This window comes from Mustela nigripes, chromosome 2 (genome assembly GCF_022355385.1).
Source record: "Mustela nigripes isolate SB6536 chromosome 2, MUSNIG.SB6536, whole genome shotgun sequence".
Taxonomy (NCBI): domain Eukaryota; kingdom Metazoa; phylum Chordata; class Mammalia; order Carnivora; family Mustelidae; genus Mustela; species Mustela nigripes.
Window position 1 is genome coordinate 120,665,723 of NC_081558.1, and position 16,958 is coordinate 120,682,680.

A 16,958-nucleotide genomic window follows, 5' to 3' on the forward strand; every position below is an offset into this window, starting at 1 on the left:
TCTTATGAACTTACATGCATTTTGGGGAAAATATTTAAAGTTTAATATTATTTTGAATTAGTAAAATTATGTAAATAGGAAGATGTCTGAAACAATATGAACCCCAGAAAAAAACGACTTTCATCTTCTTTGTATCCCTTATAAGAGTGAAAGTTGATTAACAGATTTTCCACATTTTTCTACCAAACCATTCCACAAATCACAAACTATTAACTTCGTCAGCAGACTACTCACCTGCAACACTAACCGGACTGCCTATTTCCCACATAGCCATCCAAGTCTATTGTCATCCTTCACTTAGCTCCGTGCCCCAAGAAGCTGACCTCTGTAGATAACATCCACCTAGCTTCTCTGTTCTTGGCTTTAGGGTGGGTTTAGCCAATAGAAGATATCAACAATGATCAGTAGGTTGAGTAAGAGAAAGATTAAAGCACTCGTGTTCCATCACCCTCCCTGGCTGGTCACTTGCTGGCAGTGTCTGTACTCCTTGATTGAAAGCCAAGGCACCTGGCAGACTGACCTCTCCTACCTCATAAGGACTTGCCAGTTTCTGTTAACTACTCTCCCTTCTTGCACCTTTACATTTATAGATAGTAAGAAATGCTAGACGTAGAGTGGTTCACCTTTTCTTTTCCTCTATTTTATTTTCTTTTCTTTCCGTACTTTTAAGATTTACTTATTTTAGAGAGAGGAAAAAAGGGGGGTTGGGCAGAGGGAGAGGGAGAGAGAGAATCTCAGGCAGACTATCTATTGAGCATGGAGCTTGACAGGACTTGACCTGAGCCAAAATCAAGAGTTGGCCACTTAACTGATGGAACGACCCAGCTGCTCCTCACCATCACTTTTCCAATTTCCTTTACCTAATGGACACTTTTGCACAGGCCCTTAGCCAAACTCCCTTGAACTGCACATTTTTAGTGTGGATGTCATTGATTTTCTAATGGCAACCTGATTTGTATGTTGACCAACTTCGGTATATTTAGTGAGTCATCTATATGTGTTGCCAGGAAATGAATAGATGGTGAGGAGAAGAATTTCTTTTATAGTAATAGGATAGGCTAGGATATTCATACCAACTTTCCCACTGAAAGTAATTTACAATGCTGAATAAAGTACAAAATGAATCTTGTTAACAGCATCTAAGAACTAGAAGGTAAGGAATTACTAGGTCAAAATTTAAGTTGTGATAGGAACCCAGATAAGTAACACAATAAAGCTGCTTTCAACTTGAGGGAATTTACTGAACCTAGAGAATCTTTTAATGGCCTTACGAGATGTAAAGTTTAGAAGAAAAAGCCCTGGGCCTGCCCAAGTTGGAGAGAAGGTAGTTCCAAAAAGAGATTCTTCCTCATAAAGTAGACTCGTAAATGACTGCACTCCCCACACCTATCCACGAGAAAGTGAAGAAAGTTATCTGTCATGGAACAAAGCAAGAAAAAGGATTTTTTAAAATATTTTTATTTATTTATTTGACAGAGAGAAATCACAAGCAGGCAGAGAGGCAGCCGGAGAGAGGGGGGCTCAATCCCAGGACCCCGCGATCATGACCTGAGCTGAAAACAGATCCTTAAACCACTAAGCCACCCAGGCACCTGGAAAAAGGATATCTAAAAAGCTATAATTCTAGGGTAGCTCTAAAAGAATACACAAAGTATTTATAGCTGCTAAAATTGTAAAGGAAAAAATATAATGACAAAATAATCTAAATCTAATGAGAGAAATAAAACAAAAGTAAAACATAATATGTGGTACAAGGAAGAAACCCAAATTCAGCTAAAAATATGGAAGCATAAATAAATTAATAATCACTTTAAATGTAATAAACTGGAAGTTTCAGCTAAAAGATAATCAGATTGTATTTAAAATACAAAGTAGTTGTAGGGCGCCTGGCTGGCTCAGCTGCTAGAGCATGTGACTCTTGATCTCAGGGTCATGAGTTAAGTAGAATTTACTTTAACAAAATACAAACTAGTTGCTAGTAAGAAGAGATGCTAAAAGAGAAATATATAGAAAGCTGGATAGTGAGAAAAAGAAAAAAAAGCTACTAAGGCTAAATTAATGTCAACCCAAATCAAATTTTAAAACACACATTAAAAATACAAAGAAGAAAAAGAAATTTTAAAAATATAAAGATCACTTCATCTGATAAGTGTTTCAACCAACCAGGAAGATGTGACCTAAGAAATGACCTTAAAATGTATGAATTAAGAATCAACAGAACTACAAGATAAAATAGAGAAATCTATACATATAAGATACAGGCAATTTGAATGACTTCAGTATGGTGCCTAGTTTGAGTGAGCAAAGAACTGTATGCCTGACAAAAAAGTACACACTCTTTCCAAATACTCATAGAACACTGGGAAATAAAGGAAACCTCAGAGAACCACAACACATTCTAATGAAAACTGAAGGAGTGCCTGGGTGGCTCAGTCGGTTGACATCTGCCTTCTCAGGTCATCACCTCAAGACCCTAGGATCGAGCCCTGTGTCAGGCTCACTGCTCAACAGGGTGTCTGCTTCTCCCTCTCCCTCTGCTCTCTCTCTCGCTAATAAATAAATAAAATATTAAAAAAAAGAAAACAAAAGAAAATTGAAGTTGCTTATACTCTAGCTCAGAAGAATATTATATTCTTCCAAGCAGCATACAAGCGCCTAAAGCAAGGCTCAGAAAGTCAGGAGGTGCTCCCTCCAACATGGGGAGCATGGCATTCACATGGAGCTTTAGAGGACAGAGGCTTTTCAACTTAGAGAAACAAACGTGAAGACATGTTTGGATAATACTAAATATAATGATAGGGGAAAATATTGGATAAATGAAGGAAACAGCAGGATGTACAACCAGAAATGCACTCCTCAACTAGCCCACAACATAAAGAGGACCATCAATCTATAAGGATAGGGTATGCTCTAATGGAGTTTATCACATACATCAGCTACGAAGTTTAGTTGAAGATTTTTTAATTTGAAAGAAGCGACAGGTACTTGAGAAATTATATGACAAGAATACAGAAAACAATAAAAACTGCTGAGAAACACTGGGAATCAGAAAACACTTGCTAAACTAATTCTGTTGAAGAGTGTACATCTCAGGTTGTCTTTAGGTCTTTTAACAAACAAACATAACTCTAGACTGAATCTAAGTTGAATCATTTCTGAAAATCAAAACTGTCAAGACAGAAAGCTGGAAACATGAGAAGTTCGGGTGAATGACAGATCTGTGTCACCCTTGGTAAACCCAACCTGCACTCCCCAGGAAACAGAGAATTGACTGTACTTTCTGCGGACTTTGGACAATAGGTTTCCCACCTATGTTCACTCTGTTTAAGACCCTTGATGAGTAGTCCTTCAAAGTCATATCTGAAGCTTTTTTTCCTTTTGTCCAAGGACTTCAGACTGGGAGCTCATGAAGGCTGATCTTTAGTTCTACGGATTACTCTGTTATCAGCTTCCAGCTCAGACTCCTAGGTTCACTGTGCAACTTGCTGCTTGAAGAGCCATAAAATTGAGGTGTCACCATTGCACAGTTTACTGACTTCTAACATTTGTCATGACACTGATTGCAAAAGTATTCTAACTCACTGAATTTTTGGAATAAAAAGTGGCCACTGCATCCATATGCATACTACATAGAAGTTGTCTAGACAAATTAAAATTTTCACATGTTCTTCCAAATACTTTCCTCCACATTCATGGCTGGAAGTTATTAAAACCTACCCTATTAAAATTGCAAGTTTGTAATTTTCTTATATTTTCTTTTTAGGCCTTCTGAGGAATTATTTTTCCTAGAGCACAAAAAAAGGCCATATCATATCATTTCCACACCACTCTGTTATTTGCTTGATGTATATCTACTGAGACACTTTAACCAGAAAAACAAAATGCACTCCTGGATCTTCTCACATGTAGCAATGTTAGGGCTACTCTGAACAGGTTGATTAGTTTCGTATGTAACAAAAAATAATGCTGAATTCAACTGTACTAGTAACATTTCTTGTTAATGAATATTTCCTGAAAAGCTAAAATTTGCTACTTGCCAATAGATTTTAGTTTAACTTCAATTTTTGGACAATATGTTTAATACATCTTTTTAAATCTCTACTCAAGAAATGATAATGAGTACTTTTAAGTAACTGTTACAAATTAGAAATATAAATCTTCAAAATGAAATAAATGAAATAACAGACCTCACTATATTATTCTAATTAGAGTAAATTTCATCAAAGAATATATAGAATTCTGAACAGGGAAATTATTTATTTATTTATTTATTTCTCCATTTGAAGAGATGATCCAAATTTACTTATGTAAAAATTTGTCATCACTGATGACACACAGAAATAACCATTTTTCTATTCATCAAAAGTGATTCATCAAACATATTAAAGATGTTTCTTTTAACTTTTTCATTTAAAATTTTTGCCTTAAGTTAATGGATTTTAAGCTTCCCCCTCACCTTTTTACACTATATTCATCGTTTTTAACCACAAACTCAGACTGATAACTCAAATTCCCATGTTTTGGTTGATTCTCAAGGACAAAGACTGGTAACCTATTAGATCAACAGGTAAGGCCTACAAAAAGTAAGACAAGATCATGGAAAATAAAATACAGTCAATATGCAGTTATCTGATCAACCCATGTGTGTGTGTGTGTGTGTGTGTGTGTAAATATATATATATATATATATAAGTCTTGCTATATCAAGACCTTTTTTCCTGCTTCTTTTTCTATCCCTCAAACAAGTCTTAGTCCTCTCAGGACTTTCCGTATAAATACTTTGCTCTCTACTTCATTTTGTTGAACCTATTTCATGAATGTAAATATTAAATATTCTTGTTTAGTTTAAGTTTCATTATCTGTTTTAGTTAGGTAGCTTTTTTTTTTTTTTTGCAAGAAACTAAAAATCCAACATAGATTAGAAAAAAAAGGCGGGTGGGCAGGGGATGTGTTGACTCATAGACATGGCCAGTTCAGTTGGTTCACCTTCAGACAAAGCTTTAAGGCTCAGATGATGTGGAGAAGATTTTCTATTCCCCCTCCCCCCATTACTCACTTGTACCTTCCTTGTGTTGGTCCATTTTCAGGTAGGCTAAACTCTTAAGGTTCCAAAGAAGTTACCAAAAAGGCTAAAGGCTTTTTCTTTCAGCTATACTGTTAAAGTGAGTCATTGCTCAAATAAATTCCAGAAATCAAGTCTTGGCACTGTTTGGCCAAGATCATCCTGTGATAGGCCAACAGACTTGAGCTAATGAGGATCTATTTCTAGAGCCTGGGATGTGGCCAAACATATTCACACTACTGGGAAGTTTTGGCAACAGCTCCAAAGGGGGCGGGGAGGCAAATGGATGTTAAAATTCCACTAGACTCTTGCTTGGATGATAAAGAATTTGGATTTGTTATATACAAAGGATTAAATGGGTATAATAAATAATTAGTTGATTTGTACACATATTTTTAATGTACTCCTGCCTAACTTCTCTGTGAAAATTTCTTACTGAGGCTCAAGAAAAAGAAAATTCCACAATAAGGTATAACTATGTTTTACATTATTTTTATTCTATAAACTATAAGCATTGCTCTTATTGCTCCAAAATATAGCATTTCATTCTGTATCCTTTCCATGTCCCATCCTGATATATATCAGAATGAGCAAATAATGTATTTATCTGTTTATGAGAAAATTTATAAGTTAATTAATTTATCTTGGCTATCATAAGTATTATTATCCAAAACATTATGGATAGAGACTTGTTACCCTACATTTAAGATTCATTTAAATTTAACAACTCATACTGCTCCATCACTATTTGGGAAATCTAAATGTTAATACCCTGCACTTAAAAAGATGATGAAAGGAGTGCCTGTTAAACATGAAACACCCACATCTACAAATTTTTCTAAAAACAATAATAGCTACTATATCCATGAGGAAAATTTGATATGGCATAATTCCTTACAAAAGCAGGCTTATCTTATATTTTTAAAAAAAGATTGTATTTATTTATTTGAAGAGAGAGACTACAAGTAGACAGAGAGGCAGGCAAAGAGAGAGGGGGAAGCAGGCTCCCCACCGAGCAGAGAGCCCGATGTGAGGCTCCATCCCCAGACCTTAAGATCATGACCTAAGCTGAAGACAGAAACTTAACCCACTGAGATGCCCAGGCGCCCCTCTTGTTGCTTTTTTTTAAAATGGGGTTGTAGGGGCACCTGGGTGGCTCAGTGGGTTAAAGTCTCTGCCTTTGGCTCAGGTCATGATCCCAGGGTCCTGGGATCCAGCCCCTCATCCGGCTCTCTGCTCCGCAGGGAGCCTCCTTCCTCCTCTGTCTCTGCCTGCCTCTCTGCCTAGTTGTGATTTCTCTCTGTCAAATAAATAAAATTAAAAAAAAAAAAAAGGATTTGTAAAACAGGTTTCAGTGCACATCTCATTCTTCTAAGCTTTACACATGTTGTAACTTACTGTAAAGATATAGCTATGGGGTGCCATTTTGCTTAGCTATGACATTATTAAACAGATATTGAACATACTGTGGAGGAAACTGATAAAGTTCTTTGGTTAGAAAGACAATTGCTAATATAACATTTTACAGTATGCAAAAGTACTGAGACATATATCATAACTTGATTCTCAGGTTAACCTGAGATAGTAGGTAAGATAACCTTCTGTAGATCCAGAAATAGCAGCTGTATGATGCTGTATGAGCAGTCATGGAGCCAGTACGCGGACTATCAGCTTACTGAGGGCAGGACAGTGGCTGGACCACATCAGGGGCTCTGAATATTTATTGAAGTAACCAGTTAATTAAATCTGGTCTCAGAACTCCAGAGCTTTCCTTACAACTAAAGTATTATTATAGCGTTTTTCACATATTTTAATAAGAGTCCAAGATCAATTTGTAAGGCTCAAAATAAAAGACAATAAAACAAAACAAAACAAAACAAAAGCTCCTCAAAGACTTCTTTCCAGCTTTGAGGACCCAGGCTTATCAGTGTTTTCCATATATCCTAGTGGCTCAATCAATAATCAGTTTAGGAGGCACTCAATTGATTGGGCTTTGCAAAGTATGCGTGCCTCTCTAACAGAGGGCAATCCTGTATGTATTCAGGTTTGGGGTTTCTTTTAGGTGTCTTCAAAATATTTTTTTTTTTCTTTTTAATGCTTTTGTTGTCAAGAGAAAAGCAGAAGAGATAAAATCTGGGTCGTTGAGCCTCCAGGCCTGGATGCAGAAACAAGAGTCCTCAGTTGAATTTTACAATGACTAGATCCAAATTGAACAGTATGTAAAGAGAGTCTCTTCGTCAGGACTCTAATGCTGCGGCTGGAGGCAGACGAAAGATGCAGCCTGTAGCTTGCACCCCACCACAGGCAGCTTAACTACTTCAGTTTTATCCGGTGTGTTCCAACAAGGCCAGACAAACCGTTCCGTGGTGCAAGAGGCATCTCTCAGGCGATGATGCGTAAAGACACAGGGATTTTTTAGTCAATCGCAGGAATTAGGCTTTAATGCTTTCTACTAAAAGACTTCATACCCCAGATAGCTGACTGCTATCCACAGAATCTTGGCAGCCAAGCAGACTGCTGAAGCTGAAACGAGGAAGCTCTGTTAAGCAGATTTTCGTGAATGTACAAAATGCTTTATTTGTAAAGCTGCTTTTCTTTGCTACAGTTTAAAATGCTTTCTGCTTCTCCCCTTTTTTTAAAATCTCTCAGTTTGATCAACTCTGTCTTTATCAAAATTACTTTCCAAAAATGTCCCTTAAAGAGCCACAGATGAGAAATAAATGCTCATCTCATCAAAAAATAGAATGCATTTCTTTTTTTTTTTTAAAGGAATAATTCTAAACATATCAATTCAAGAGATTAAAAACGATCACGGTCCTTACAAAAACTATACAATACACAGAAAGACATGAAATACTTTACCATTATTTGGAAGTTCTAGAGGGCTACAGACACCAGTTTGGGTTCTGCTGTTTGGAGAAGATATCAGTTTCTCAACGAGAGACGCCGAGATGGGCTGAACCAGCAGAGATGTGAGGTTTGATCGGTTCTGTCTAAAGCTTCCATCTGGATCAAAAAGAGAAGGGAACAGAAACCTTAGCCAACAGAAACTAAAAACACTTCAAGAGACATTTTTTGTAATGACTATTTAAAATATGAACCATATGCTCGGAGTTCATTTGTTTATTCCTTAGTTATACTCTACTTATTAACGATGATCTGAGGTACTTCTGTCCAAATACTATTATGTATCCTAGAGAATGATGGCAGATTGTACACACATCTCCTTCCATTCTCCTACAGGACTCCACTGGAATGACAACAAAGGGATAAAAGAGTGTAAATCCACAAGGGCTGACCTAGAGAAGGGACAACAGCAGTAAGATTCTAAAAGCCAGAGAGCAGATACCTAAGTGTCAATTGATGTAACAGACCCAAAGTGACCAAAACCTAAGCGAGCAGAGAGTAAGCTGAGAAGCAATGCAGTTTGTACCATAGAACCCAAAAGGCTTGAGAAATGGTCACAGCACCTACCTATTAAAATACGGGTAAAGGAGGGCACCTTGGTGGCTAAGTTGGAGATGTGCCTGCCTTCGACTCAGGTCATGATCCCAGGGACCTGGGATCAAGTCCTACACTGGGACTCGGGTGTGGGGAGTGGGGTGGGGGTGGGGGAGTGTACCTGCTCAGCAGGGAGTCTGCTTGTCCCTGTATCTTTCCCTGCTGCTCGTGATCTCTCTCTCTCTCTCTCATTCTCTAATAAATAAATAAAACCTTAACAACAACAACAAAAAACATATGGGTAAAGGAGGGGGAAAACAGGAGAATTTGATGAAATTCTGATTGTGAAGGTCTCCCTCCCCCTGAAGTGGTCATTCATGCCTTCAATCAAAGAGTGTCTATTCTTCCCCCCACTCCCTCAGAAAAGTGCGAGGGAATGCTGAATAGGGAGGGAGACACCAGACACAGTGAAGGTGGGGGTATCTCATATTTAAGTGGGATGGTCTTATAATTGCAGAGACTCATCAAATGTTTTACTGTCTTGGTGCCCAGAATCCTTCCTTCTAGGTAGGGCAATAGGACGTTCACTTGTAGTAAATATGACCAGGTCATTGAAGACTATATAAAAATACTGAAAATCTGGAAGCTTATAATAAAACACCTCACCAGAGATATCCTATGTTAAAGTCCATCAATCAATAAACCCCATCCTTACACAGAATTTAAAAATCAACTTAACTTTGCCATTCTCAAGTAGGCACCCTTAGCCAAGGACAATCCCAAAAGGGCACACATGTATCCGAGCTTATGAGTAGAAGAGTAAAGAGGTCAGGAGGCTCAGGGAGGGACATCTCCAGGAAGATAAGGAAAATGGAAAAACAGATGTGTGCTAATGTATTGAGAGAATATTTACAGTAGAGATCATACAGTTAGCACCTGAGCAGTTTCTAAATACATAGAAAAATCAGAAATCTAACCAGTAGACAACCTTTAGCTTCAGAGGGAGCAAAAAGTTGTTCAAAAAAAAATGTGATCATCATACAATGTGAATAATATTTACATGGTCATAATAATATACATAATGACTCACACACATACACACACACACACACAAAATGATACTCTTGGGGGGGGAAAAAAAAGGGACACGTCAGGGGTGATGACCCATGGCGACTTGTGAAAGCAAACAAAATCCTTATCATCCATAGTGGTAATAAATAAAACTGAAGAAATGAATTCGACTCATAAACATGTTTTTTTGATATAGAGAGGTAAATATAAAAGGCAGAGAATGACAAAAAGTACTGAAATAAATCGAGCGTTTGCCTCTGGGAGAGAGAAGAAAGAGAAAATATAAGGAAGGAGGGGAGATGTTGAGATTTTTGTAAACTCACTTTGTAGAATTATTTGAATAGATTCATCTCTAACTTGAAGAAAGACGAAAGTTAAATAAAAATAAGGAGAGAAAACTATGTAACAGAAGTAAAAGAAAAATCCATAAGTACTCAGAGTAAAGAGAATAGAGAGAATAAACCAAACTGTGCTTAAGAACTAAAAAAATACGTATTCAGCTGATATATTTATACTGACTCAGAGAGGAAATACACAATGGAATAACTCTCTCAAGCAGCCAAAACGTCTGTGAACACAGAGCTTTATTTTTCAGAACTTTTATTAGGGAAAACGATTGCCGAAGGTTTTCTCAGAATTTAATTTGATAGGACTGCAGGGGGTGCAGAGCCAACCAGACTGGTATCCAGGCTCCAGGAGGCAGATTATAAATGAGAAAATATGTTACAGAAGTGTTTTCTTAATTTATCATCTGGAAAACCACAAGGCTAAAAAAAAAAAGAAAAAAATATTTAGCTTAAGCCTATGGCAGCCATAGCAGTCATAGCTTGAAGAAAGAATAATAGAGATTTAAGCTCAGGATCAGTTCTGTTATGTAAGCACGGTGCTGGTTGCGTAATCCAGTAACCCCTTTTATATGGATATATGACAGTGCATTTTGACCACAGTGTAGTTCATTGCTTCCTAGCCATTTTCATGTCATAGGACCAAGAGTGGCCATATAATTTGCAGGGCCCAGAGCAAAATGACAATGTGGGGTTTCCTGTTCAAAAAGAATTTCGAGACAGTAATAGCGGAGCATTTAATCAAGGGCGGCCCTTCTGAATGGGGGCCTGTGCAACGGTGGCCATTGCATGCCCCCAAGCCAGGCCCTGCAGGGCTCACACAGCACAAGATGCCGTTCAGCTCACTGAGAAAATATGAAGGGAATTTTCACACCTCAAGGAAGCTGTTATCAGCCTCAGGTAACCAGCCCTGAGTCTCTGCTGCTCCAGGTTGCCATAGTGGTTAATATCTCACAGCATAGATGATGTCCCTCAACACACCAGCTGCAAAGCTCCGATATACCCCTCTTACTCTGAGAAGATTGATTTTCTACTACAGAATGGATTTTCTCTGTTGGCCATTACCTACAGGAGCTCTAGTGTATATGGGATGGTGAGATAGTATTTATGAGAAATGTGCAATCTGCTATTTTAATCTTTTCATGGACATTAGGTCCTGATACGTTACCAACACAAAATGAAACTTCTTAAAATGCTGCATGATCTCACCCCTCTCCTGATCAAATGGCGGACTCTGGTTTGCCATTCAAGGCTCTTCACAATCTCAGACCTTGTAGTGTGAAGGTTATTTCCTATCGTTCGTCTACATACATTTTATGCTGACACATAAGCTGTTCTCCCACATAGTCTGCGAAGTAGGCCCTCCATGTTGTTGCAAAAGCCACCCCTTCCCTTTACTAGCTATTCTCATGCATCACACTGTCTGAACTTCACACTTTCTCCGAAACCCAACTCAAAAGCCACTTTCTACACGAAGCTTTCTCTGGTGCTCTCCTCTCGCTCTGTGGTATTTCTGTGCTTTTTTGTGGTGTTTTTCGTGTCCAATTAACATTATCATTACATTTCATACTTATCACTTTATCACCTTGTTTCTCCTCTTTAAACTCTAAATTCCTTGAAGATGAGATGCCCGGGTGGCTCAGTGGGTTAAAGCCTCTGCCTTCGGCTCAGGACGTGATCCCAGGGTCCTGGGATGGAGCTCCACATCGGGCTCTCTGCTCAGCAGGGAGCCTGCTTCCCTTCCTCTCTCTCTGCCTGCCTTTCTGCCTACTTGTGATCTCTTTCTGTCAAATAAATAAATAAAATCTTTAATAAATAAATAAATAAATTCTTTGAAGAAAAAACCAAGTCTTCTCCATCACTGCATAACACACAATGCCAAGTACAAGGACAGGAACACAACAGGATCAGCAGTTCTTTGAAAAATAGTTTCAATGCCACTATTTCACTGGTTTTCTGAGTGCCTTGAAGATGGAACAAGGGTACAACTAAAGAATAAATTATAATTTTATTAATCCTGCACTTGCTATACATTTGTGCCTTTTCTCCAACTCACTGCCGTCCCATATTGGAAATATTACATAGAATTTCAAAATCCATCTACCCCCCAAATAAATAAATAATAAAATCTTAAAAATAAAAAGGGGGGGTGCCTGGGTGGCTCAGTGGGTTAAAGCCTCTGCCTTCGGCTCAGGTCAGGATCTCAGGTCATGATCTCAGGTCCTGAGATCAAGCCCCACATCGGGCTCTCTGCTCATCGGGGAGCCTGCTTCCTCCTCTTTCTCTCCCTCTCTGCCTGCCTCTCTGTCTACTTGTGACCTCTGTCTGTCAAATAAATAAATAATAAAATCTTTAAAAATAAAAATCTATCCCCATCAACTCACTGGTTAACCTTGCTGTAACATTATCTTTTATGTGGAAAAAAAAATACTATCTCTATAATTAAAATAATCTGAGATGTATTTATCTGTTAATGAAACAATCAATAATTGCATTTTTTTCTATAATTCTCTATCAGGCATATGAAACAATATATTTAAAAGTTAAATATGAGTGAACCCTAAACCCTAATTGAATGTATTTAAATCTTTGCCTTTTTTTTTTTTCTGAATGACTAATAGACTTGCATTAGTTTTGAAATATCTGAAGTGGTTCATTAATTTTTCACCTTCAGCTTAATGGAAGTTTGACAAACAGTTCACTTTTGAGAGCAGATAGTAAAAGCAGGACTTTACAGTATACTAAGATTAAATTATGGATAAATGTTATTTTTTAACTCATTTATTGAAGAAGAGCTGAGAATTTTATTTTCTTGCATTATTAAGAGGCTTTGAATAAGAGCAAATACATACACCATTTTTATTCATTTATATTTTAAAACACATTTATGAACTATAAGGTATGTGTTGAAAATCAGGCAGATTGTGTACCTGATGGAAAGGACACCATACAGAAAAGATGTTGACATTACCTCTTAGCTCTGCAGCTTTTATTTTATTTTTTTTAAAGATTTTATTGTTTTGAGGGGGGGGGAGTGAGATCATGGTGGGGGCAGAGGGAAAGGGAAAAACAGACTCAGTGCTGAGCAGGGAGTAAGACGTGGGACTCAACCCCAAGACCCAAGCATCATGACCTGAACCGAAGGGAAACACTTAACTGACTGAGTCACCCAGCCACCACAGCACTTCAACTTTTAGATTATAACATAGATATCATGCCCTGTTCATTGTTTATGCCTACTAAAGACTGACAATAACTTTTTGTTTTTTGGTTTTTGTTTTTTTAGTAGACAGTTCTCTCTTTACTTTATGTACTCGTTGCAATCCAAATAAAGATCCAGATCAATCCATGCCACCAATAATCCAATTCCCAGACCCAAGACTACATGCATGTAGTGGAAAGAGGAAACAGGACATACAGGCCCAAGTTTGACTTCATCCCTGACTCACTCTGTCAAATGTAATGTATAAACAATTTTACTCTACAAGATTGTCATCCCATCTACTATACTCGAATAACCAAGGTGGCACTGAATGGCCTTCATTACTTGGACTTCATGAAATAAAAAGGGTATTACCTTAGAGGCTGACAGCCTGAACCACAGTGGATGAAACTTAGAAGAAATGAGGTTTAAAAATAAGTGAGAAGTTTTCTAATTGCACATATTTAGTAGGCTTTTCATTACGCTTTTTCAAATTGTTGATGCCCTCTTCAATCATACCTGGTTAGGTGTCTAAAGAAAGCAGGAACACTCTATTACCTGACAGCTGCTCTTTTTGTATGGCAAAATGGAATTCTTTTAAATTCAGCTGAAGAAGTGCATACACCCAAGCATCGGTTACCCAAAGAATATCAAAAAAGATAAGTCTTCAGAAACCAGAAATCTTAGACACTGGGATCCTCAGATTAATGCACCAAGAAGTGAAATAAGGTAAAAAATAATAATAATGCTGGCAAATAAAGCAAGAGGAGCCTGGTATGGATCAGTGATGATAACATGCTGTCATTGGAAAGGATAGTACAGTTTCCAAGCTGAGGAGAACTCAACCCCTAGCACAGTGTGTGTAAACCAAGATCCTGCTACATAAGGGAAGCATAGATCCTACAGACTCTTTATATTCAGCATATGTAGTCCTTGGACAGGCAGCACAGGCAGGTCTAGGAGCTCCTTAGCAATGCGGAATCTGAAACTCCACCCCTGACCTTCTGAATCTAGATCTGTAGTTTAACAAGATCCCCAGGTGATTCCCATGCACATTTGATAAGCACTGGCCTAACTCATTATATATTTCTCAACAGCACAATTTACATGATTTTCACGGCAAAGACGATAATAAAAATCAGGATGAAGAAGAAAAATAAATAAATAGTAGCTCATGTTTGCTCACCTTCCCCAAAATTAAAGAGGACAACAGCCTCTTAACTTATCTTAACTATCTCCATAAACCCCAAATCAAAAATTTCTCTCAGAGGCTCTTTCAAAATGGGAAACAAGGCCTGCTCTCGCATGCTATCACTAAATAACAAGTTTAAGTTGGACTCGGAACACTTCTCTTTGTTTTGTCCTTTCCCCAAAGATAAATTTGGCGATTTGAGATCAGAATTACACTAAGCACTTTATTTCAGCCATGAGTAAATATTACAATAGCCAACTGATTTGACTTCTTTTTCTGTCCCCTTGGTTTTCAAGTATTATAATTCATTATAGTAGAAGACTGACAAATGTAAAATGTAAATACTTCCTACTTGCCAGCGAACCAAGCAATCAGAGAGCTTATAAAGCAGAGATTTTTAAAAAGACATTTTGTGCCGCACTTTTGTAAAAAGACCCAGATGGCAAAGGAACAAGTTGATATCAGTGATGTTATCCCAGAATACCTGATTTGACTTTCTCCAGAGAACTGCCACTTTGACAGAAATCAGACCATTAAATAACTGGCACAAATGTTCTTTCATTTTTATTTTAGCTCATCAAATTTACAGTTATTTTCCAGAAATGACCAGTGTGCTAAATTGGCTAGTCATTTTGTTGTCCTTGTAGATACAACTGGTCTTTTATAACTTCAGCATCTCATAACCTGCTGGTTATGAATAGCACCGTCTCCCCTCAAGGTAGTCAAATTCAGCCTGTGTTGTTCAGGTTATTATTAAAAAGAAAATCGTTAACACTTAAAAGTGTGTTGTGCTATGTAGATTTCTTGGAGCTCATCTGAGTTCTCTGTGTCTCTATGTGTGTATACATACATACATCCATACACACATAGCCGCATATACCCGTATGTGTATATTTTTACAGAATAAGATGTTTTCACTGATAATTTTCATAACTAGAATGAATTACTATTTCTTTAATTAACAACTATTTCCTGCCTACCCTCAAACTAATATAAATTGTAGGTCTGAAAGCTGGCCAATATTGGGGCGCCTGGGCAGCTCAGTATGTTAAGGGCCTGACTCTTGATTTTGGCTCAGGTCGTGATCTCAGCGTTGTAAGATCAAGCCCCACCTCACGCTCCCTATTGGGCATGGAGCCTGCTTAAGATTCCGTCTCTCTCCTCCTCCCTCTCACCTCCCCCAACTCCCTCGCTTAAAAAAAAAATGTTGGCCAACGCTAGTTTACCCAACTCTTGTATGTCACTTACTCTGGGACACCAACATGCCCACATGTAAATCCTTGCTCAGACATTTGGTAAACACTGCTTTTTTCTAATTTCTTTTTTTTTTTTAATTTTATTTATTTATTTGACAGACAGCTATCACAAGTAGGCAGACAGGCAGGCAGAGAGAGAGGAAAGGAAGCAGGCTCCCTGCCCAGCAGAGAGCCCGATGCAGGGCTCGGTCCCAGGATGCTGGGATCGTGACCTGAGCAGAAAGCAAAGGCTTTAACTCACTGAGCCACCCAAGAGTCCCTCTAATTTCCTTTTTATTTTTTGTTCACTGACCAGAGTATAAGCTTCTTGGAGACTGATTCACTGTTATATTCCCATGGTTTAGCCCACTACGCAGTAAAGAGCAGCATCATTTGGATGAATGATCAGACCAAAGTTCAAGTGAATAATTTTGTTCTGTCTAATCATAAATATAAAACTCATGATATAAAACTTGCAATCACAAAATCCTTAAACTGAAGACACGGATGGTCTCATCTCCTCATTTCACTGGTCCTCTCTTAAGCTAAGCATATTGCCATATTCCATAGTAATTATCACAATATTTTAATGCTTAACTCACGTGTTACAAAAAGTCATAAAGGGAATAGAAAGTAATACACTCATTTATAAAGCAAAGTGTCTGTACAATCTGATATTAAAAGATCATACAGATTATGTAGAGTACAATTATTTTTTTAATTTTTTATTTTTTATAAACATATATTTTTATCCCCAGGGGTACAGGTCTGTGAATCACCAGGTTTACACACTTCACAGCACTCACCAAAGCACATACCCTCCCCAATGTCCATAATCCCACCCCCTTCTCCCAAACCCCCTCCCCCCAGCAACCCTCAGTTTGTTTTCTGAGATTGAGAGTCACTTATGGTTTGTCTCCCTCCCAACCCCATCTTGTTTCATTTATTCTTCTCCTACCCACTTAAGCCCCCATGTAGAGTACAATTTTATTTAAAAAAATACCCAAGAAAAATCTGTTAATATTGTTAATATTTATATTAATATTTGTTAATTTAATCTGGATTCTCTCTTTCCAGTTAGCTTATTCAAAATTATTAATAATGAATATGACACAGGCTCACAAGGAGCTAGCCACTTTTCTCAATACTAAAGACATTTTTTTTAATGTTTAGATATTCAAGATTTGTATTGGTAAATTGAAATTATTTGAGGGCACCTGGGTGGCTCATTCGGTTAAGCAACTGCTTTTGGCTTAGGTCATGATCCTGGAGTCCCAGGATCAATTCCAGCATCTGTCTCCCTGCTCAACAGGGAGTCTTCTTTTCCCTCTGGCCCTTCTCCCATCATGCTCTCTCTCTCTCATCCTCTCTCTCTCAAATAAATAAATAAAATCTTTAAAAAATTATTGGG

At 37.8% G+C, this 16,958-nt stretch overlaps 1 protein-coding gene across 2 annotated transcripts in view; it reads right to left on the minus strand.

Annotated features, from left to right (window-relative positions):
- NAALADL2 (N-acetylated alpha-linked acidic dipeptidase like 2) overlaps positions 1–16,958 on the minus strand; it is a 1,087,900-nt gene that overhangs the window by 326,047 nt on the left and 744,895 nt on the right. For both annotated transcript variants that reach the window (XM_059391522.1, XM_059391521.1), the window contains one exon: positions 7,925–8,068. In XM_059391522.1, the coding sequence (XP_059247505.1) occupies positions 7,925–8,068 (144 nt within the window). The remainder of the gene's footprint in view (positions 1–7,924; positions 8,069–16,958) is intronic.